Raw genomic sequence first — 21,555 nt, forward strand, 5'->3', positions numbered from 1 at the left:
TAAGAGCGTAATGGAGAGACAGCCTGAGACAGGCCAGGGAGGGAGCAAAGAGGAACACGAGTCCTGAGCAAGTGACAGGAAGCCTCAGGTGAGCCCAAACGGGACAGATGAAGCAAACAACCGATCTCACTCCAGGCAGCTGCATCTGCCTGCGTACAGAAGGGCGCCAGAGACCAGTGGGTGACAGAAGTGTGACCTCAGCGCAGGCAGTGGCTGAACTGAACTGCTTCAGGAAGAAACAGGGAAAGAGAGGGCTGGTGGACTTCAACACTCAGATGCTTCCTCTGGAGCCTCTGAGAACATCCTTCAAAGCACTGTCAGCCAACCACTTCCGCAGCCCTCTCCACACCTGTCTGCCCCACTCTCACTAGCTGTGTCACCTGGGCAAGCCACTTAACCTCACTGAGCCTCACTTACCCCCACTGCAAAATGGAGATGATGCCGCCTGTCCCACGGAGGCAGCGGGTGGAGGGCAAGATGACAGTAAGCCTCCTGCCTCCCCCACCCCCACCCCAGCTCCTCTCTGCCTTGTCCCCCACTCTGGAAGGACACACCTAGAAAGCATGGCCGGGGGTCCCCACGGCTCACCTCGCCACCGTTGGCGTACTCCATCACGAAGCACAGGCGGTCGTGGGTCTGGAAGGCATACTTCAGCGCCTGCGGGAGGAAGGCGGCCAGGGTAGGGGCTGGGAAGGAGGAGGCTCTGCTGAGCCTCGGAGGCAGGGGCACTGTTAATTCTGCGTGTACCCTCCCAGCCCTGGCCTGGGCCCGAGGGAGTCAGGCAGACGGGGAGTAGGTGAGTGGACTCATGGCTCTGAGGGCAGGAAAGAGATAACTGTGTGAATCATCTTGTCCTCTACCTTCGCCAGGGTAGCAAGTATGTTCTGGGCAACCAGAGCTGTTTCACTTCTCTCCACCTAATTTTAATAGTAAAATGAGTTAAACTCACACGCACACAAGTGATGTGCGCTGTGGCTGGGAGTGGCAATGGCTTGGAGCCAACTCCAAAGACAGGATGGGCAAGCTGCAGCCAACAGACAGCAGCTATGACACTGCACATCACGGAGCCCTACAGAGAGCTCCTCAGAGGCCCCTTGGGTGACCCCTCTGCTCACAACTCTACTGTTCTCTGTCTTCCACACTGAGGTACCTCATAAGATTTCACTGGAACAAATGCTGTGGCTTAATAGGACACCTGGACAGCAACTAAGCTACATAAATGACACATATGCCAGCCTCAATTACTCCATTTAACTGATGACCACTAGGCCTCAATGGAGACCATACCCCAGAGAGATACCTACTCAGCCTGAGTTGATCGGCAATACGATGCTAACACCTCTGCTTTTTTTGATTATAACTTAAAACAAAACAAATAATGCTCCCATTTGGACCACCTGGGCTAGGTCCTCCTAAATCACAAAGACAGCAGCCATGCTCTCCCGGGGCCACCTGATAATGGTGACATCTTCAGTCCGCTTACGTGAAACCACCATCTATGAAGAAGCTGCCAGCCCCACCCGAAGTCTTGGTTCAGACGAGGCGGGGGCGCAGCACCTTGCCCTGCCCACCTGGCCTACACCAAGGCAGGTTCAGGCCCTTTCCCTGAGCTGCCCACAGGCGCTGGCCTACAGGGCCCAGACTGCCTGAGAAGGGGAGTGTGACTCACAGTCAGGAACGGGTGCCTGGTGTTCTGGAGGACTCGGCTCTCGGTGACCGTGTGAGCGACTTCATCCTGCAGACAGAGCACGGGTGAGGGGCTGGTGGGCAACACCTGGCCTGCCCACTCCATCCAACCCGAGGGATGGGGAGCAAGGTCTTGGTGAAACACAATCCCATTCCGTGACGCTCTCTCAAAACGGTAAAGCAGACAGCCAATGGGGACTTCACAGTGGCGGGGTCAGGCTGCTACCACCTGAACCCACATGCCCCTGAGGTGCTGCCACAGGATGTGGGAAACACCACCTTGTCAAATGTTCTTGCCCAAAGAAGGAACTGGACCCAAGCCAGGCCGTAGGCTGGAGAGCAGCGGTTCTGGGGTGCGGCCCCACACTGGCAGCATCAGCACCGCCTGGGAACTTGTAGAAATGCAAATTCTTGGGCCCCACCCAAGAGCCACTGAGTCAGAAACTCAGGGTGGGCCCAGCACTGTCTCACTAGCCCTCTGGATGACACTAATGCAGCTTCAAGTTTGGTATCTGACTGAACAGCAGAACCAAATATCCTCAACCACCTGCGGCAGCTTGGATACTGGCTCTCCCCCGGGACAAGTTTATCCCCACAGGACATTTGAAAATGTATAAGGTTATTTTTGATCGTCATAACTGGGGGGGTTGTTACTGGCTTCGGTGGGCAGAAACCAGGGATGCTGCTAAACATCTTATAGCACACAGGACGGTACCCACAACACAGAATGACCTGGCCCAAAATGTCAGTAGTGCTGAGGCTGAGAAACCCTGTCTTGGGTCAGTAACATCGGGAATTAACAGTTAATTTTGTTGGATATGATCATAGCACCATCTGAGGCTGAGGTGGGAGGATCACTTGAGCTCAAGAGTTCGAGGGCAGCCTGAGCAGGAGTGAGACCCCACCTCTACAAAAAATAAAAACTTTGCCAGGCATGGTGGCGCATGCCCATAGTCCCAGTTACTCAAGAAGCTGAGGCAGGAGGATCGCTTGAGCCTAGGAGTTTGAGGTTGCTGTGAGCTATTATGACACCACCGCACTCCAGCCTGGGTGACAGAGTGAGAGACACTGTCTCTTAAAAAAATAAAGCAACTCCAGAACAAAAAAGGGAAGGGGCAACAGATCTAATGAAACAAGATTAGCTACATGCTCATAACTGTTGAAACTAGATGATGGCTACATGGGAGCCCATTATATTTATTTTTCTTTTCAAAATTTTTATGTTTGGAAGCTTCCATTACAAAAACTTTAAATAAGGGGAAAAAATAGAATTCCATTCCCAGCCCAGCCTCCCCATAGGGACCTCTCCCCTCTTAGGCCTTGCCAGCACCTGCTGGGGGAGGCCCTGAGGCAGACTCAGTCCATGGGTATCCCCAGGCCCCCCCGGGGGTGGGGTGGGGGAGCTTAGCAGGCAGCCCGCTCCTCTCTGTGCCTAAGGCTCCCCTTCTGCCCAGGGAATTGTAGGACCGAGTCCAAGGGGAATGGGATCTGTGGCAGAAAGTAAGACTGCAGCAGCAGAAGGCTGGGTCAGTGTCTCAGCCCTGCAGAGCTCCTAACCACGGTCTGGCTCCAGACTACGGCCCTTACAGATGCTGGCGAGCAGCAGGCCTTGGAGCGCCTACCTTGGCAATGATGACCTCCTTCCGCAGGATCTTCATGGCGTAGTAGCGGCCAGTGGCTTTCTCTCGCACCAGGATGACTTTGCCAAAGGTTCCCTTGCCAAGGAGTTTGAGATAGTCGAAGTCATTCATGGTCTGTGGGGGATGGGCAGAGTGGGGGCTGTCAGTGCCTGGCACAAGGCCCATGGGGGGAAATTTGAACAAAGAAAGAGGAAGACCAGAAGACACTGTTGCCAAATGGCTTCAGCTAGAGCAGGAAGGGAGGCTCTGGGCAGCAGCTGTTCGTTCTGAAGCGGCCTTCAGGCCAAGGCTGTCCCACTTCACGGCTTTCCCAGGCAGAGGGCCTTGGCTGGGCTGAGCCCAGAGCTCTGACATGGGGGTCATGGAGTCTTCAAGACCCCCCAGGATAAAGCTGCAGCAGGTCCCCCAGGGCTGCCCCTCACCCCATGGGCACAGAGCAGCCCCTGGGGCATCGACACCCTGGAATCACCCCACCGTGCAGGGCAGACATCTCTCAGCTGGACCCCTGCACACTTTATATGGAAACCAAGCGGGGCAAGGCCAGCGTTGGGGTTGGGGGCACTTACAGACTGACAGCCCCCACCCCTTGCCCCCAGCACCTACCACTTTGGCCCGGGCCTTGCTGACTGCCACTTCCATCTCCTCGGCCGTGGAAGAGTCACTGGGGGAGCCACACTTATAGTCCATGGGGTCCTCACCCGGGCCCCGGTGCTTGAGGCTGTTGGCGACCATCTGGATGGCCCGCATCCACTCCTCCCTGTGTGGGGGCATACATGAGCCATGATTTCTGGGGAGCCGTGAGTCCTGGGCCTCAGGGCTAGAAGGGCTGAGTGCCTCCTCTCAGCCCAGCCACGGCCCCACCTCCTCCAATGTGTGAGCAAATGACCCAACACGTTTTCGTGAGATCTGTCTGAGCCAGGCAAAGCTGACAGGACCTGAGTGAAATTTCACAGACCTCTGGCTGTGATGGGGAGGAAAGGGCAAGAGTGGAATATGAAGACAGAGCACTGATTTCTCAGCAGTGGCCTGGCCTCAGGGCCACTTGAAACCAGGCAGCAGTGAAATGATCAAAGTGGGGAGACCACTCTCTTCTTGAAAATGAGCCACCACCCTGAGCCTCGAGTGAGGGAGACAGTGCTCCTTTGAATTCCTCCAGAACAAATGACAAGCTCAAGTTTATAGGTCACCAATGTCTTGTAAAGCAAAACCAAGAGTAAAAGGAAGCACTCGTTAGCCAAAGCAGCTGAAGATCTTACAAGGCAAGAGCTGAACGACATGACTCCCTAAAGGGGACAGTCTGCAGGGAGGGCACGGCAGGCACAGAGGTCCTGGCAGCCCAGGGACGTGGAAGAGAGAAGGGGTGCGCAGGAAGCAGATCTCAGCAAAAGGAAGCCCAGTTTAAGAATAAACTAGTTCTGTTGCTCATGATTTAGAACTTGCTGGGAAAGAATTTTCTTTTGATACTTACAAACTGTTCTAGTAAATGAAAATGCCCGGAGAGAAAGAAAAATATTAGGCTGAATGACACTAAATTGTCCATATCCCCCCATTTTTGACCCACCACACAGCAATCAGGTGGTTCAACCCAATATATTGAGAGCCCCCTGTTTATCTGGCCTGTGTCTAGGAAACAGCCACATGACCAGTGGGAAAAAGAAAATGTTCAGTAAGAACGAAAAAATTCAAAGAGTGCAAGCAGCAACCTCCCAAAACCCAGTGATTTAAATAAGCCCCGGTAAGTGCAGCCAGCTCAGATGGGAGCTAAGAACAGACATTCACTATTATTAACCGCTCCCTTCCCTTCTGCATTACAAAGGAGGAAACTGAGGCACAGATTAAGAAACCAAATTCAAGAAAAACACAGCAGTTGCTCCAGGCCTGGTAGCTGGAATTATAAAAAGCCTGTGGCTTTCCCCAGAGCCAAGGGGCAGGGCAGCTCTTGCTTAGCTGGTGGCTTGCTGAACCAAGCAGCAACGAAGCTCAGAGGTCCCAGTAAATGCAGGGGAGGCTCTGCCTTCTCAAACTGGCCTCACTCACAGGAGATCATGCTGTGTAAGATGCATAAACATCAAGTGCTGGCACGCTGCCCCTTGCCGCCCAGGGTCTGCGGTCTGTCCCACGAGGCCTTTGAACATGGTGTGCCCCAGTACTCACGGTGGGTACTCAGCAGGTTTTCAGGTAATGATAAGCAAGGCAGCCAAAGTCCGAATGGTCTTAGGGCCGGTGCACAGCGAGGCCCGGTGCACACCCAGGCAGAGCGGTACTGGCTTCTTCCCCCCCGTGACCCAACAACTCAAGCCATCACTTCTCAACTTGCTATAACCCCTAACCCCTTTGGAACAAGTTATAGCCTGAATCCCAATCCCCACATTAATATTCCTGTTTTCCACAAATAAAAGAAAAAATGGAGTAGGAACACATCCCATGACATGCTTTATCAGACATAGTTGTCCTCTTAGAAATTTTAAAATGTTCAATCTGAGTGTAAGATGGTGGATTCAGGGGCGGGGGGGGGGGGGGAATCAAAGATCTCCTAAGAGATATAATAATTAAAATACATACACATCTCTCATACATAAAGGCCTCGAGAGACCACCGCGTGTAGCAAGCAGGTTGCAGACTAAGATGTACGGGCTGGTGTCATCTTTGTTTACAAAGAAAGGGGTGGAGAGGACACAGACGGTCCCTCAGCAGTAGCCTGAACACACAAGCTACAGCGCATCCACACCACGGGCACCAAAAGCAGCCCTGAGGCGCTTCCCCGGATGTGGACTGGGGCATGGGCTCTGGAGCCACACCGGCCGGGCTCCAAGGGCGGCTCCGCTGCCTCCTCATCCTCCCGGCCTATCCCCTTCTCTGTGGACCAGGGCTGCTGAGACACCGCTGAGCTGCTTCATGCAGAGCGTGCATGCATACAGGGTGGCACGGACAGACTCAACTCATGGCAGGTGCTAAAGACACAGGGTGAGGGGCCTGGACCTACCCAGCCTACCCTGACTCAAGCTGCCCACCCTACAGGGAGCTTCGGGAACCCACGGCAACACAAGAGACGGCTTTTCTGCAGCCGCCTGAAAAGCCTCCAGTCCTATTCCAACTAGACTGAAGTTGTGAGGTTGCAGCACTTAGAATTCCAGAGAAAAAGCAAGGGCCCCTGTCCAGGGTGTCCAGGGTACTCCTCAGGGGTTCACAACGTGGCGTCTGGGGCAAAAGGCAGCTGAGGCTTAAGTACCTTCCACCCTCCAAGAGGAGAGCCCAAGGGGAAACCAACCTCCTTCCCTGCTGAAAGAAATGACTAGAAAAATAACAGCTCTGAATAGCCAGCTCCACAGACACCAGCTCATGTAATTCTCAAGAGCACTGGAGAGGAAGACAGCATTTCCAGGGGGAGTCACCTATGGGGGTCCTACAGCAGGGACAGGGTAGAACTGGGACTCTCGCCCACACACAGCCCACTCCTCCTTGGCACCACACTCCCTCTCCCTGTCTCAGACTCAAGAGAGGCTGCTGAAAGCCACAGCCTGGATTCCCAGACAAGACCCAGGAGGATCAAGGAGTGACACTCTCTCAGGAAGCTTCATGGAATAACAGACACCATGCCAGAGAGCCCAGGAACAAAGTAAGGAACACCTCTCCTCAGGAGCTATGATCTGGACCACCTCTCAGAGAGGGATCCCCCCACTAAACAACAGTAACACTAACACCTTCCACTCACAGCGGCCGCCACCGTGGTGCTTTATGTGAAGTAGCTCCTTTCATCTTCCCAACAACCCTCTGCAGTGGGTACTGCGATTCACTTCGTTCTACAAATGAGGAGACTGAGGCACAGAGAGGCTGCCATCTGCCCATTTACACAGCCAGCACGCAGAGGCCGGGGACACAAACCCAGGCATCCCAACCTCCCCCAAGAACACTTCTCCCCACCAAGAGACATGACTAGCAAAATAACATGAGGGAACCGTCTCATCCTCACTTGGGCCAGGGGATCAACTTGTGAGGGAGCCATGTTCACCCATGAAGGGCACAAGGGCAGGGCACAGGCTCAGGGGCCAGACAGAGCCTGACGCCTGGGCCTCAGCTCCGCTGCATACTAGCTGCGGGGGCCTCAGCGGCCCAACCTCCCCAGCCCGTCTGCCTCCGGTATCAGCTGGGGACCACACAGTGGTTGAGAGTACAGACTCTGGAACTGATGGCCTGGGCGAGAATCGTGGCCCTGCCCCTTCCTGCAGGCAACACCAGGCAGGTCATTTGACCTTCCTGTGCCTCAGTGGGCTGATGCAGACAGCGGGCACTAGCGGTGGGAAATGACTCTGGCGGATATGGCACAGACTGGAGTTTACTCCAAGTGGGACTAAAAGCCACGCAGAGTTCTGAACAGAAAGATTTACATCAAAAAGATCATACTAATCTGATGCACTACTAAGCATTCCTGCTTGCCTAGACCAAGGGTCTGTAAACTTTTTCTGCATAAGGACCAGACAGTAAATTTTTTAGGTTTTGCAGGCCACAATCTCTGTCACAACTACTCAACTGTGCCACAGTATGGCAAAAACAGCCATAGACAACTCATGAATAAACGAACATGGTCATGTTCCAATAAAACTTTATTTATAAAAACGGAAGGCAGGGCTGTAGTTTGCCAACCCTGCCCCAGACCTCATTTCTAGTTTAAAGGAAACACAGGCACAGGAGAACAAAGTAAACAATGCCAAAAGGCAATAATACGACAGGGCCAGAATGTGGGATGCCCTATAAGACAACTATCCTGGCATATACAAAAAAAATCAAAGTCTGGGCGGAATGGAAACAAAGGGCTAAACTACATTAAAACAGACCAAAGAGACAACATGTACCTTGAATTAACACTGGTTTGAAAAACAACATTTTGAAGATAACTAGAGAAATTCAAGTATGGCATGGATATGGAGAAGACATTAGTAAGAACATAATTATCTCAGGTGTAGTTAAGGATATCATGACTCCGCAGGAGAAAGTCCTTATTCTTAGGAGATGCCCGCTGAAGTATCAACAGGTAAAGTGCCACGAGGTATGAACAGATGTTCAAGAGTCAGCATAAAATATAGCCAGATGAAGCAAACGTAGCAAAAGCTGAACTGCTGCATCTTGGTACGGGGTGCCTGGATGTTCATTCGTTACACTTCTTTCAACTTTTCTACATTTGAAACAACAAGCTGGCAGTGGACTAGATGGCGCAGGGAGGGTCCCCAGCTGCCCTGGAGAAGGCAGGAGAGGCAACCAGGAGCCCAGTGAGGGGGTGTTGCGGCACCTACACAAGGACCGGTCACCAGCATGGTGCCCGTCTGCCCTGCGACCCTCGTGTCCCTCCCAGGCTCAGGAGTGACCAGCCAATGCCAGGCCTGTGTAGGCTGGGGCAGTGAGGATAGCATCAGTCAGCCATGAGCAGAGCAGAGGGCACCTCTCTCTTGCTGTGTTGCTGGCTCATGACCCCCTCCAGGGTTAAGGTCAGGAATCTGGGATCTGGCCTCTAAGAGTAGTCCCGGCAGTTTTTTCTCCAGCTGCAGCAGAAGATGCTAAGAAAAGGAAGAAGGTAGGGGCTCTCGAGTCCCCACAGTCTTAGTAATGGGATTCTTCCCTACACTGAAGGGCATGTTATCTTGCAAAAATAGAAACTAGATCATCTCTCTCGCCCACTAAAACACCTTGCTGGCTCCCACTACTCCTTTTCTGGGTTTGCAAACCATGCGCCAGGTACTGCTGAGTCAAGGGCTTCCTGTTTATCAATCCCCTGAATCTTGTAACAACCCTGTGACAAACCCCAACTTATCAAGCCCTGCCAAGTCCTGTGGGAATTTCCATCTGGAGTCCAAGGCCCTGACTGAGCTCTCCATCTTCAAGCACCTCTACTTCCCCCCTTTCCAACACTCCTTATCCCTTGATTTTCTGATGACACAGAACCCTCTGTGGCCCTGGAATGCATAAGCTGTTTTACCTCCAGGCCTTTGCATATGCTGGTCCCTTTTCCCGAACGTTTCTCCTGCCTAGCTCCACGGCCAACTCCTATCCGCTCTTCAAAACCCAGCCCGCCAACATGCAGGACCTATGCAACTACTGGTCTTGCTTTGTTTTTTCTGGCAGTCCATGTTTTGGTCCATAGTTTTCAACTGAGTAACACCTCAGCTGGCTTGAGATGGTAATTCTGTTCCCCCTGGTGGAGCAAGTACATTTTTAACCTTTGACAAAGATATGCAATAAGCATTATAGTACAGATTATGGTAACAAGTCCTGTGATATTGTTTGTGTAGGCTCTTAAACCGCACTGTCCAAGAAGGTAGTCACTAACCACATCTGGCTATTTAATCAGTTAAAATTAAATAAAATAAAAGATTCCATTCCTCAGTGGCCCTATGTCAAATGCTCAATAGGCACACATGCGTGTTGGACACTGCAGATATAGAGCATTTCCATGATGGCAGAAAGCTCTCTAGGATGGCACTGTTTTAGGGTTCTCCAGAGAGTCTACTGAAGTCTTAGCCCATGGACAAACTAGAGGAGTGTTTCTCAAAGTGAGATCCAAAAGGACAATATGGGGAAAAAAGAACATTTCCCATTCATTACAAAGGGCTATGCTCAGCCAGGCGAGGTGGTTCACGCCTGTAATCCTAGCACTCTGGGAGGCCAAGGCGGAAGGATCACTTGAGTTCAGGAGTTCAAGACTAGTCTTAGCAAGAGTGAGACCTCATCTCTACAAAAAACAGAAAAATGAGCCAGGCATTGTGGCATGCACCTGTAGTCCCAGCTACTCGGAAGGCTGAGGCAAGAAGATCGCTTGAGCCCAGGAGTTTGAGGTTACAGTGAGCTAGGCTGATGCCACGGCACTCTAGGCTGGGTCAAGAGAGCGAGACTCTGTCTCCAAAAAAAGGGGGGGGGCCGGGCGAGGAGGCTCACGCCTGTAATCCTAGCACTCTGGGAGGCTGAGGCCCGAGGATCGCTTGAGGTCAGGAGTTCGAGACCAGCCTGAGCAAGAGCAAGACCCCGTCTCTACTAAAAATAGAAAGAAATTAGCCAGACAACTAAAAATCCATATAGAAAAAATTAGCCGGGCATGGTGGCGCATGCCTGTAATCCCAGCTACTCAGGAGGCTGAGGCAGGAGGATCGCTTGAGCCCAAGAGTTTGAGGTTGCTGTGAGCTAGGCTGACGCCATGCACAGCACTCTAGCCTGGGCAACAGAGCGAGACTCTTTCTCAAAAAAATAAAAAATAAAAAAATTTTAAAAAGGGGGGGGCGCTAAGCTCCCTAATGTATAAAGAGCTTTCAAATATAAATTAGGAAAAGACCAGCTACCCAATAAGAAAAATAGACAAATGATATGAACAGAGTGTGGAAAAGGAAACTCGCATGGCTCTTGAGGGTCAAACACATCCATAGAGAAAGGAAAAAAAGTTAACGCTACCGTGAGGTGTGATTTCCCACTGCTCACACTGGTGTTTGAAAACGCAAGGCCACACAACCCCAGTCACCATGAATAAAAAACTGCTAAACAAACTCAAACTTTGGGACACACCCATGTCTGGCTTTTTAAAAAAGTAAATAAAAGCAAAACATAAAACAAAGCAGCAGCAGCAGCTCTCCGTATACTAAGGCAGAAAGATTCCCCAAGATACACTCAAGAGAAAAAAGCAAGTCCAGAACAGTGTGTGCAATGCTATCTTTTGTGTAAAAAGAAGGAAAAAAAAAAAAAAGCAGGAGGGCACAAAGACTTCTGGTCTTCAAGGACACGTAAGAACACTGGGGGTGCGGGGAGCTGGACGGATAGGGCAGAGGAGGGAGTGAACCTCTTACTACACACCTCCTTACACGGATTTTTTTAATGGCTACGTCTATCTCATCTCTTCTGATTATGAAATTGATCTTTTCAAATTGAATGTCTGCACCACCTTCCTCAAAATCACTAGAGATGCTTGTTAAGAACATGGCTACCTGACCCTCTGCAGATGTCCAGGCAATACAAGGCCCTGGAGCCAGGCCCAGCAGTCTGTGTTGTTACACAAGCTCTGCCCCATGATTCCCATGGGCCCTCAAGTCCAAGGACACAGAGTGGGGTCTTCAGATTGAGAACCACAGCTCCTCTCAGCTCCAGCTGGGACTATAGACTATAGAAGGACTATAGACTAGAAACTTCTATGGAGGGTCCCATAGGAGAGGAAATCTGTCCATCTCCACCTGTTCTGCTCACACCAGGCCTGGTCACTCTCAAAGGGCAGCCACACAGAGGCCCAGACTCACCTCTCGTCTGGAGAGTCTACATGGAAGGTCCTCTCGATGACTGTGGTCCACTGCAGGCAGCGTATGACAAAGGTGTTGGGCCGCGGCCTCTCGGTCTTCATGAGCTGGCATTCTGCAGGTAGAGGGAGGGGACAGCATGGGGGTGAGGGGCAGCCCTGCCTGGTGCAGCCCACATTCCCCAAGCCACCTCCTTCGTGCCCAGCCCCAGGCCAAGATGGTGTTGGGGCACTCTAGTGACTGAGACAACCCTGGCTCTGCCCTCGCATGGCTCAAGGTCCAGTATGTGTGGAGAAGGGGCCGGACCACCAGACAGTGATGACTCAGTAGCCAGGGCTGCGGGGGGAAGCCCAGAGGTGTGCGGAAACTCCGAGGCGGCATCTGACCCAGCACAGGGGTCAGGGAGGGATTCCCAGAGGAAGCAGCCATCTCTGAACCAATCCCTGAAGGAAAACGGAGCTTAAAGAGTACACCATGTACAGAAGCCCAGAGGTAAGAGGGGCCCCACCATACTCAGGGGATGGCCAATTCTGCTCCAAGCAAGAGGAGGGAAGCAGCAAGAGACCAGCCTGGAGAGGTGGGCCGGCGCCAGCCAGGCAGGGCTTTGGAGGCCATGGGCAGGCAAGGAATCTGGACTTTGTCCTCAGGACAGCAGGGAGCCATGGAAGGCTTTTAAATAGGGAAGGGACATGAACAGATTAAGACCCATCCCTCTGGCTGTCATGTAGAGGGTGAGACTGGAAGCTGGGGCCCCAGGGAGGCAGGAACCCAGCTGGAGAGGAGGCGGCTACACCAGAGTGAAGCCACAGGGAAGGGAGGAAAGGGCAGGCAGACAGGCGAGGGCAGAGAGGAAGACATCTAGGACAAGGTCCACCCAAGGACTAGGGGGTTGACAGGGCCACCCCTGAGATGGAGACAGGGAATAGAAGGTTGGGAGAGGGGAGGAGAGAACTTAAGGTCAATTTGGGACTAAGCAGGTATGAGGGACCCAGAGGATACCCAGGGAAAAAGGTCCCAGGAGCTGCAGGGGACAGGCTGGGAACTGGGTGAGAAGGTGGGGCTGGTAACAGATGTGCTGGGCTCACCAGCACACAGGAGAGCAACAAGGAAAAGGCTTTACGCAGAGCACAGTGGGTCTGGGGCTGATTCGAGAGAAGCAAGGGAGAGGACGGTGGTCTGGGCTAAGGCACTGGAGAAGGGGATGCCTCTGCAATGTTCTTGGCAGGAGGAACAAGGACACGGTGAGTGATCAGGTCTGCAGGGAAGGAAGACGGCAGAGAGGCCAGGGATGGGGGCAGGACTGTGTTCTGCAAGTCCCCAGCAAGGGCTTTGGGCTTGTGAAATTTTCATTGATTAGGGTCCAGCTGGAAGGCATCACTTCGGGTACCACGGAGGGAACAGAGGACATGAGGCTAGCCCTGCCACCCCTGAAGCTACAACACCTCGAGGTTAGAAGACAGAGGGAGGAGGCTGTTACCAGAGGGAAGGATGGGAGGCACTTGGCACAAGCTAGAACCACACAGCTGCCCAGCAGGGGTGTGGGGAAATGCCCTGCCTCTCCCTCCCTCCCACTCTCCATCTCCACCAGGACAGCCCCGCCTGGCCCAGCTAACCCAGAGGGCGAGCAAGACAAGGGCGGAAAACACATCGGAGGGTAAACAGGCCTGCGACAGGCCCAAAGCTCAAGAGTAACTGAGTCCCATGTGCCCCTGAGACCTGCCAGCCATTCTATGAGCACCGGAACCCTGGTGTGCTCACCGTAAGACATACCTGCTACAGAAAAGTTGTTTAAGGGGGGTAAGGTCTGGTCAGGGGCCTCGGGCCTCTCCTTATACCCAATGAAGGAGCCGTCACTCTTCAGCAGGAAGTACCGGGGCCTCCAGGTCTTGATGTATTCACCTGAAAGCAGGCGGGGAGGCAGAGAGGTCAGGGCAAGGTTGAGTGGTGTCCCAGGCAGGCGGCGGGCAGGCAGACGAGTATGATAGTGACTCACGGGGCATCACAGTGGGAGGAGGGTGGACGAGAATGCCAATCCCAGAGTAGCCCTTGAGGTGGCCCCTGCTGACGCAGGTTGGGGTACTGGGCTGAGCCCCAGTGATCCACAGGTCATTGCTGGCAGGAAGGTGCCTGCAGCAGTGCCCGGGGTACCAGCTGCCTCAGCGTGTGGCCAGCAGCAAGCCATCCTTGCCAACTCGTGGCCTAGTCCCAGGGGAGGCCTAGGCTTCCAAACACACATGTCCTGTGGCCCTGTAAGGCCAAATCCCATGGGCTGGTATTCACCAATACAGCTGTGCAGGTGGATCAAATGTCACAACAGTTCTGTGCCAGGCAGGGTAGAGCTGCTGCCACACCCTCGGAGCACCCCTTGACCCCTTCCAATTGTTCTAACCACGAACAGCCAAGCACTCTACACAGAAACATACACACACAGAGAACCCACTCTTCAGAGAACTGCTAAGGATTAAAAAGAGATGGTGAAACATATGGCCACACAAAAATCTATACACAAATGTCCATAGCAGCATTATTCACAATGGCCAAAAAGTAGAAACAACCCAAATGTCCATCAGCTAATGAATGGAAAACAAAACATGGCAGATCCATATAATGGAAAACCAATCAGTTACAAAAAGGAACAGAGTACTGACACAGACTACAATGCGGATGAACCAAAACTTATGCTAAGTGAAAGAAGCCAATCATAAAGGACCTCAAAATATATATGACTCAATTTATATAAAATTTCCAGGAATAGTTGCCTAGGGCTGGGGAGAGGACAGTCTGAGAGTGGGAACCAGAGGGTGATGGCCAAGAGGAACAGGTTTTACTGCCCGTGCTAGAGTGCTGTGGTGTCAGTCTAGCTCATAGCAACCTTAAACTCCTGGGCTCAAGCAATCCTCCTGCCTCAGCCTCCCAAGTAGCTGGGACTACAGGGCCCGTCTAATTTTTTTCTATTTTTAGTAGAGATGGGGTCTCGCTCTTGCTCAGGCTGGTCTTGAACTCCTGAGCTCAAGCGATCCTCCTGCCTTGGCCTCCCAGAATGCTAGGATTACAGGCATGAGCCACCAGGGTTTCTTTTTTAGGGCAGTAAAAATGTCCTAAAATTGGTTGTGGTGATGGTTGCATTAACTCTGAATATACTAAAAGCCATTGAATTGTACACTTTAAATGGATGAATCGTACAGTATGTGACATATCTCAATGAGGCTGTTAAAAAAAGATATGGCAATCATGAGCTTAGGGCCGAGCACACCACAGGTACTCAATAAATGCTCTTTATCATTAGGCCAATGTGAAAGCAAAGAGTGCACCAAGCCTTTGCCTTGCGTGCAAAATGGCAGGGCAGGTGGGCTCTGAGCTGCTTTTCTTGTGTGGGAAACACACACTCCAATACATCACTTCACTTCTCTGAGTGTTTCCCCTCAGGGGGATATTCGTAAGTTGATGACAAAGATGATGATGATACTACAGTGTACTTTGTGTCTGGCACTATCTTAAGCATCTTATAGGTTTTGACTTATTAAATGTTTTCAAATGTAGTACTAAATTTCCATTTATATAAGGTTCAAAAACTAACAAAACGCCAAATTCATGGCATACCGAAAGGATTACACACCATGATCAACTAAAAGTTATGCCAGGAGTGCAAGGGTGGTTCAATATATAAAAATCAATCAATGTAACACACCACATTAACAGAACAACAACAACAACAAAAAACACAACATGATCATCTCAGTGATGCAGAAAAAGCATTTAACAAAATCCAACTCTCTTTCATGATAAAAATATCCAACAAACTAAGAGTAGACTTTTTTTTACTCAAAATGATAAAGGGCATCTATGAAAAGTCCTCGCTAACATCATACTCAATGGTAAAATACCAAAAGCATTCCCCTAAGATCAAAGATGAGTGTTTTCACCACTGTGATTTAACACTGGAAAAGGCATCCAAATTAAAAAGTAGTAAAACTACTTTTATTTGCAGATAACATGATCCTATATTCAGAAAATCACAAAGAACTTAGAAAATTCTTTAGAAATTTAGCAAATCACAAAAAAATTACTAAATCCACAAAATAATTACTAGAGGTAATAAATTTAGCAAGATCAACACATAAAAATCAGTTGTCTTTCTATACATACCAGCAATGAACAATTCAAAAGGGAAATTAAGAGAACAATTCCATTTATAATAGCCTCCAAAGGAATAAAATACTTAGGAATAAATTTAACCAAGGAGGTGAAATGCTTGTATATTACAAAACATTGCTGAAAGGATTAAAGACCTCAATAAATGCAAAGACACCCTATGTTCATAGATTGGAAGACTGTTAAGATGGCAATACCACCAGAGTAATCTACAGACTTAATGCAATCCCAATCAAAATTTCAGCAGTCTTTTTTTCAGAAATAAAAAAGCTAATCCTCAAATTCACATGGAATTGCAAACGACCCCAAATAGCCAAAACAATATTGAAAATGAAGAATAAAGTTAAAAGACTCACACTTTCTGATACCAAAACTTACTACAAAGCTACAGTAATCAAAACAGTATGGTGTAAGGATAGACATGTAGACCAGTGGGATAGAATTCAGAGTCAAAGAATAAACCCAAACATCTATGGCCAGTGGATTCTAAACAGTCAAAGTGCCAAAGATCATTCAATGGGGGAAAGAATAGTATCTTCAACAAATGGTGCTGGGACCACTGGATATCCACATGCAAAAGAATGGAGTTTGGCCAGGTGTGGTAGCTCACGCCTATAATCTCAGTGGTTTAGGAGGCCATGGCAGGAGGATCACTTGACGCCAGGAGTTTGAGACCAGCCCGAGCAACATAGCAAGACCTTATCTCTATAAAAAATTAAAAATTAGCCAGGCATGGTGGTGTTCACCTGTAGTCCCAACTACTCAGGAGGCTGAGGCAGGAGGATTGCTTGAACCCAAGAGTTCAAATTACAGTGAGTTATGATCAGGCCACTGTACTCCAGCCCGGGCAACAGAACAAGACTCTGTCTCAAAAAAAGAATGGAATTGGACCCCTCCTTCATAGTATATACCACTATAACCATTAATTCAAAATAGATTGACTTAAACATAAGAGCTAAAACTATAAAAAACCTTAAAAGAACACATAGGAGTAAATCTTCACTACCCTGGATTGGGCAATGGATTCTTAGATGACACCAAAAGTACAAGCAACAAAAGAAAAAAAGTGAACTCAAAATTAAAAACCTCTGTCCATAAAAGGACAGAAAATAAGAAAGAATTTATAAAATAAATTTATTTTATTTATCAAGAAAATAAAAAAGAGAGCATAGAGAGTAGGTGAAAATACAAATCATATATCCAATGAGGGTCCTGTATCCAGAATATATAAAGAACCCTTACAACTCAACAAAACGACAAACAGCCTGATTTCTCCAAAGATATACAAATAGTCAATAAGCACATGAAAAAACAATCATTAGTCATTAGGCAAATACATATCAAAACCACAATGAGGTATGACTTCACACACACAGAAGGGCTGTAATGAAATGAGAAATAACACATTGGCAAGGATATGAAGAAATTAAAACCTTCGTGTATTGCTGGTGGGAATGTAAAATGGTACAGCTGCTTCCTCAAAAAGTTAAATATATTGTAGCTTATAAATATAGATTATAAATATGGACTGTATCTGCAGTCCCCAACCCCAGGGCCACAGACTGGTACCGGTCCGTGGCCTGTCATGAACTGGGCCGCACAGGAGGTGAGTGGTGGGCCAGCCAGTGAAACTTCACCTGTATTTACAGCCACTCCCCATAGCTCGCATCACTGCATAAGCTCCACCTCCTGCCACATCAGTGGCGGCATTAGATTCTTCTAGGAGTGAAAACCCTACTGTAAACTGCGCATGCGAGGAATCTAGGTTGCATCTCCTTATGAGAATCTAGTGCCTGATGATCTGAGGTGGAGCTGAGGCGGTGATGCTGGCGCTGGGGAGCAGCTGCAAATACAGATAATCATTAGCAGAGAAGTCTGACTGCATAATAAATGTAATACACTTGAATCATCCCAAAACCTCCCCCCCCACCACCCCCGGGTCTGTGAAAAATTGTCTTCCCCGAAACCAGACCCTGGTGCCAAAAAGGCCAGGGACTGCTGGACTACATGACCCAGCAATTCCATTCCTAGGCATATACCCAAAAGTAGTGAAAACAAGTACTCAAACATATTGTACATTTTGTTTATAGCAACTATTCACAATAGCCAAAAGGTAGAAATAACCCCAATGTCCACCAACAGATGAACAGATAAACAAAATGTGATGTATCTACACACAAATTATTCATCCATAAAAAGGAATGAAGTACTGACACATGCTACAACATAGATGAACCTCAAAAACATATGCTAAAAGTAAAAAGCCAGTCACAAAAGGCCACATATCGTGTGATTCCATTTATATGACATGTCCAGAGCAGGTAAATCCACAAAGATAAAAAGTAAACTGGTGGCTGTCAGAAGCTAGGAGGAAGCGGGTGCTATGGCTTGAATGCGTCCCCCAAAGTTCATATGTTGAAAACTTGATCCCCAATGCAGCAGTGTTGGGAAGTGGGCCCTAACGGGAGATGTTTGGGTCATGGAGGTGCCACTCTGATGAATGGATTAAAGCTGTCATTATGGGAGACAAATGGACAAAAGGACAAGCTCAGTCACCTCTTAAGGCCTCTACCCTTTCGACTGATAACTAGAATCTATTTAGAACTCAGGAAAATCAGCAAGAAAAAATCAAACAACCCTATCAAAAAGTGGGCAAAGGACATGAATAGAAATTTTTCAAAAGAAGACAGAAGTGTGGCCAACAAACATATGAAAAAATGCTCAACATCTCTAATCATCAGGGAAATGCAAATCAAAACCACAATGAGATACCACTTATCTCCAGTGAGAATGGCCTTTATCAAAAAGTCCCCAAACAATAAATGTTGGCATGGATGCGGAGAGACAGGAACACTCATACACTGCTGGTGGGACTGCAAACTAGTGCAACCTCTGTGGAAAGCAATATGGAGATACCTTATACAGATACAAGTAGACCTACCATTTGATCCAGCAATCCCATTATTGGGCATCTACCCAAAAGAACAAAAGACATTCTATAAAAAAGGCATCTGCACTCAAATATTTATAGCGGCAAAATTCACAATTGCAAAGATGTGGAAACCACCCAAGTGCCCATCAATACATGAGTGGATTAATAAAATTTGGTATATGTATACCATGGAGTACTACTCAGCTATAAGAAACAATGGTGATATAGTACTTCTTGTATTTTTCTGGATAGAACTGGAACCCATTCTACTAAGTGAAGTATTCCAAGAGTGAAAAAATAAGCACCACATGTACTCACCATCAAATTGGTTTCACTGATCATCACCTGAGAGCACATTTAGGAATAACATTAATCGGGTGTCGGGCAGATGTGTTGGGGGGGGAGGGGATGGGTGTATACATACATAATGAGTGCGACGCACACGGTCTAGGGGATGGACACGCTTGAAGCTCTGATTCGGGGGGTGGGGGAGCAAGGGCAATATACGTAACCTAAACTTTTGTACCCCCATAATATGCTGAAATTAAAAAAAAAAAAAAGCCCTCTTCCCTTTCATCCAAGTCGCCTCTTGCCCTTCCACCATGAGATGAAATAGCAAGAAGGCCCTCGCCAGATGCTGGCCCCTTGATCTTGGACTTCCCTGCCTCCAGAATTGTGAGAAATTTCTGTTCATTATAAATTACTCAATCTCACCTACTCTATTATACCAGCAGGTACCACAACAGTGGCAGTCAGCAGGGCCCACATTGCCTTGCCCACTTCTGCTAGCCGCTACTGAGAATGACACGCAATGGGAAGGCCCAGGAGTGCACGTGTGTGTGTGTGTGTGTGTGTGTGTGTGTATGGTGCAAACCCAAGGCAGGTGTGTCCTGCCAGGCCACCCCAGCAGACAGGAGCAGGCCTGTGGCCAGCTCATCTGGCCCCTTGTAGCATGAATGGAGACACTGAAGCCCTAAGAGGGGCTAAGACCAATTCAATGCCATGAGCTGAGCAGAGAGCAGAGAGAACCTCCCACACCTCCAATAGTTCCACACCCACCCCCAGGGATCCCCGAACCCCAGCCTAGTGAGCTATAGCTTCGGCAAACTCAGGCTGAGGGACAGGAGGCCATAACCCTGACATACCCTAGTGCGTGCACACATGCACACACAATCCCCATCATTCACTCAGCAAACATTTACTGAGTGACTACTATACGCGAACAACTGTTTGACATGCTAGTGATACCACAGGAAAGAAGCCACATGAAAATCCCTCATGGAGCTGACAATACCAGAGGTCTGGGTTGTTAACCCATTTTTACAGATGTGAAGCCAAAGCTCAGTGAGGTGACACAGCTTGCTTATAGTCACACCAAGAGAAGCAGCAGAGACAGGGTTAGAACTCTGGTATCTGCCAAGGTTCAGAAAGCTCACTCAACAGCCCCCAACTCAGAGCTCAGACTGGGGAGCTAAGCTGAGGTACCCTGAATGCCACCCCTGCCTGAAAAGGACAGCAGGAAACGTGTCCCCTCTGCTCAGTTTGATGGAAAGGCCTGGTCCTGGGGAGTGGTCCCCGCCCCTCATCACTGCTCTGTGTCTGTGGGTGGAGACAGGGCAGAATGAATGGGTCTGTCCCCTGATCCCTGCAGGGCCAGCCCCATCAGCCTCCTACTCCTCTTCTAGTGGGCCCACTTTCCCCTCTTAGAGGACTGTCACTGACTGTCCCAGCCAACCATGGGGCTCACTCCTTTGCTTCCTTCAGCTCTTTATTCAGACGCCCCCTTCCCAGTGAAGCCCTCCCTGGCCACCCTACTTATGATGGCTCCCTCCCTGCCTCACGCCCCATCCTTTCCCAGCGTCCTATGGCACCTGTCTGGGGACAAGTCACACCCTGGCTCACAATATCCTGGGGCTTGCTGTGGCCTGGAAAGTTAAAACCAAGGCCATTTCCGTGGCCTAAGGCCCAACACCAGTGGGTCCCACATCACCACCTGACAGTATCTGTCTGCTTATTTATTGTTTGTCCCCACTCCTCACTGGAATGTAAACTCCATGAGGGCACCACTATGTCCCAGAGCCTGGGATGACCTGGCACACCACACACAGTCAATGAAAGTTTGCTGAATGAATGAATGTTGAATATTGCCTCACTGTGTTACTTCAGGTAAGTGTCTTCCCCTCTCTGAGCCTCAATGTCTTCACTTATAAAATGGGGCTACAAATGAGATCACTAATGCAGGGCAGAGCGCAGGCCTGGCCTGCGGGCTCATTCAGGGTGTCGAGCTGGGCCTGGAGGCACAGCCCCAGGCACAGCCCCAGCTCCCCTGCCCAGGCTACTGCTGAAGGATTCCATGAAATGGGCCTGTAAGTAGTTCTTGGCCTGGGGGCTGCAGAATGCTGGCTCCGCAGGCTGGTAAAGCTCTGCACCTCTGTCGCTCAGGGCACCAGCTGCCAGCGGGGAGAGCCAGGGTGGGAGGGTGAAACACACAATCAGGTGGGCAAAAGCAGCCCCTTACCACGCTTGTGGAGCCAGCCTTCTTTGATGACAGAGACTTCATTCATGGTGGCAGCGTGACACGCTGTCACCTAGCTTGGGACAGCTCAGGGCAGCAGGACATGCAGGAGGCGCCGTGGCCAGAGCACAGTCTGCAAGACAAGAGAGGACCTGGTCAGAGTTGGAGGGGATTCCACACCAGCCCCTTCCCTGAGGACACCCAGGTTTTGAGGCCCTTTGGCTGCTTTGCCTGCTCTGCACAGGGTGGGGAGAGCCCTGCCCCAGGGGCCCAGTCTATAGGGGGAGATGTGGCTATGTCCCCAGGGACTCCAGTCTTGGGGGGCAGAACTCCCTGGCCTATGTGCAGGCCAGGCCTACACTCAGGGCA

The 21,555-nt window shown here is 49.9% G+C and overlaps 1 protein-coding gene across 7 annotated transcripts in view; it reads right to left on the reverse strand.

Annotated features, from left to right (window-relative positions):
- The window catches only part of AKT2 (AKT serine/threonine kinase 2), a 44,995-nt gene that overhangs the window by 4,450 nt on the left and 18,990 nt on the right, over positions 1 to 21,555 (reverse strand). For all 7 annotated transcript variants that reach the window (XM_069457868.1, XM_069457869.1, XM_069457870.1 and 4 more), the window contains 7 exons: positions 21,190 to 21,319; positions 13,358 to 13,486; positions 11,591 to 11,702; positions 3,930 to 4,083; positions 3,309 to 3,440; positions 1,670 to 1,735; positions 589 to 657 (listed from right to left, as the gene is read on the reverse strand). In XM_069457868.1, the coding sequence (XP_069313969.1) occupies positions 589 to 657; positions 1,670 to 1,735; positions 3,309 to 3,440; positions 3,930 to 4,083; positions 11,591 to 11,702; positions 13,358 to 13,486; positions 21,190 to 21,235 (708 nt within the window). In that variant the 5' untranslated portion in view covers positions 21,236 to 21,319. The remainder of the gene's footprint in view (positions 1 to 588; positions 658 to 1,669; positions 1,736 to 3,308; positions 3,441 to 3,929; positions 4,084 to 11,590; positions 11,703 to 13,357; positions 13,487 to 21,189; positions 21,320 to 21,555) is intronic.

Source organism: Eulemur rufifrons, chromosome 24, assembly GCF_041146395.1.
Source record: "Eulemur rufifrons isolate Redbay chromosome 24, OSU_ERuf_1, whole genome shotgun sequence".
Taxonomy (NCBI): domain Eukaryota; kingdom Metazoa; phylum Chordata; class Mammalia; order Primates; family Lemuridae; genus Eulemur; species Eulemur rufifrons.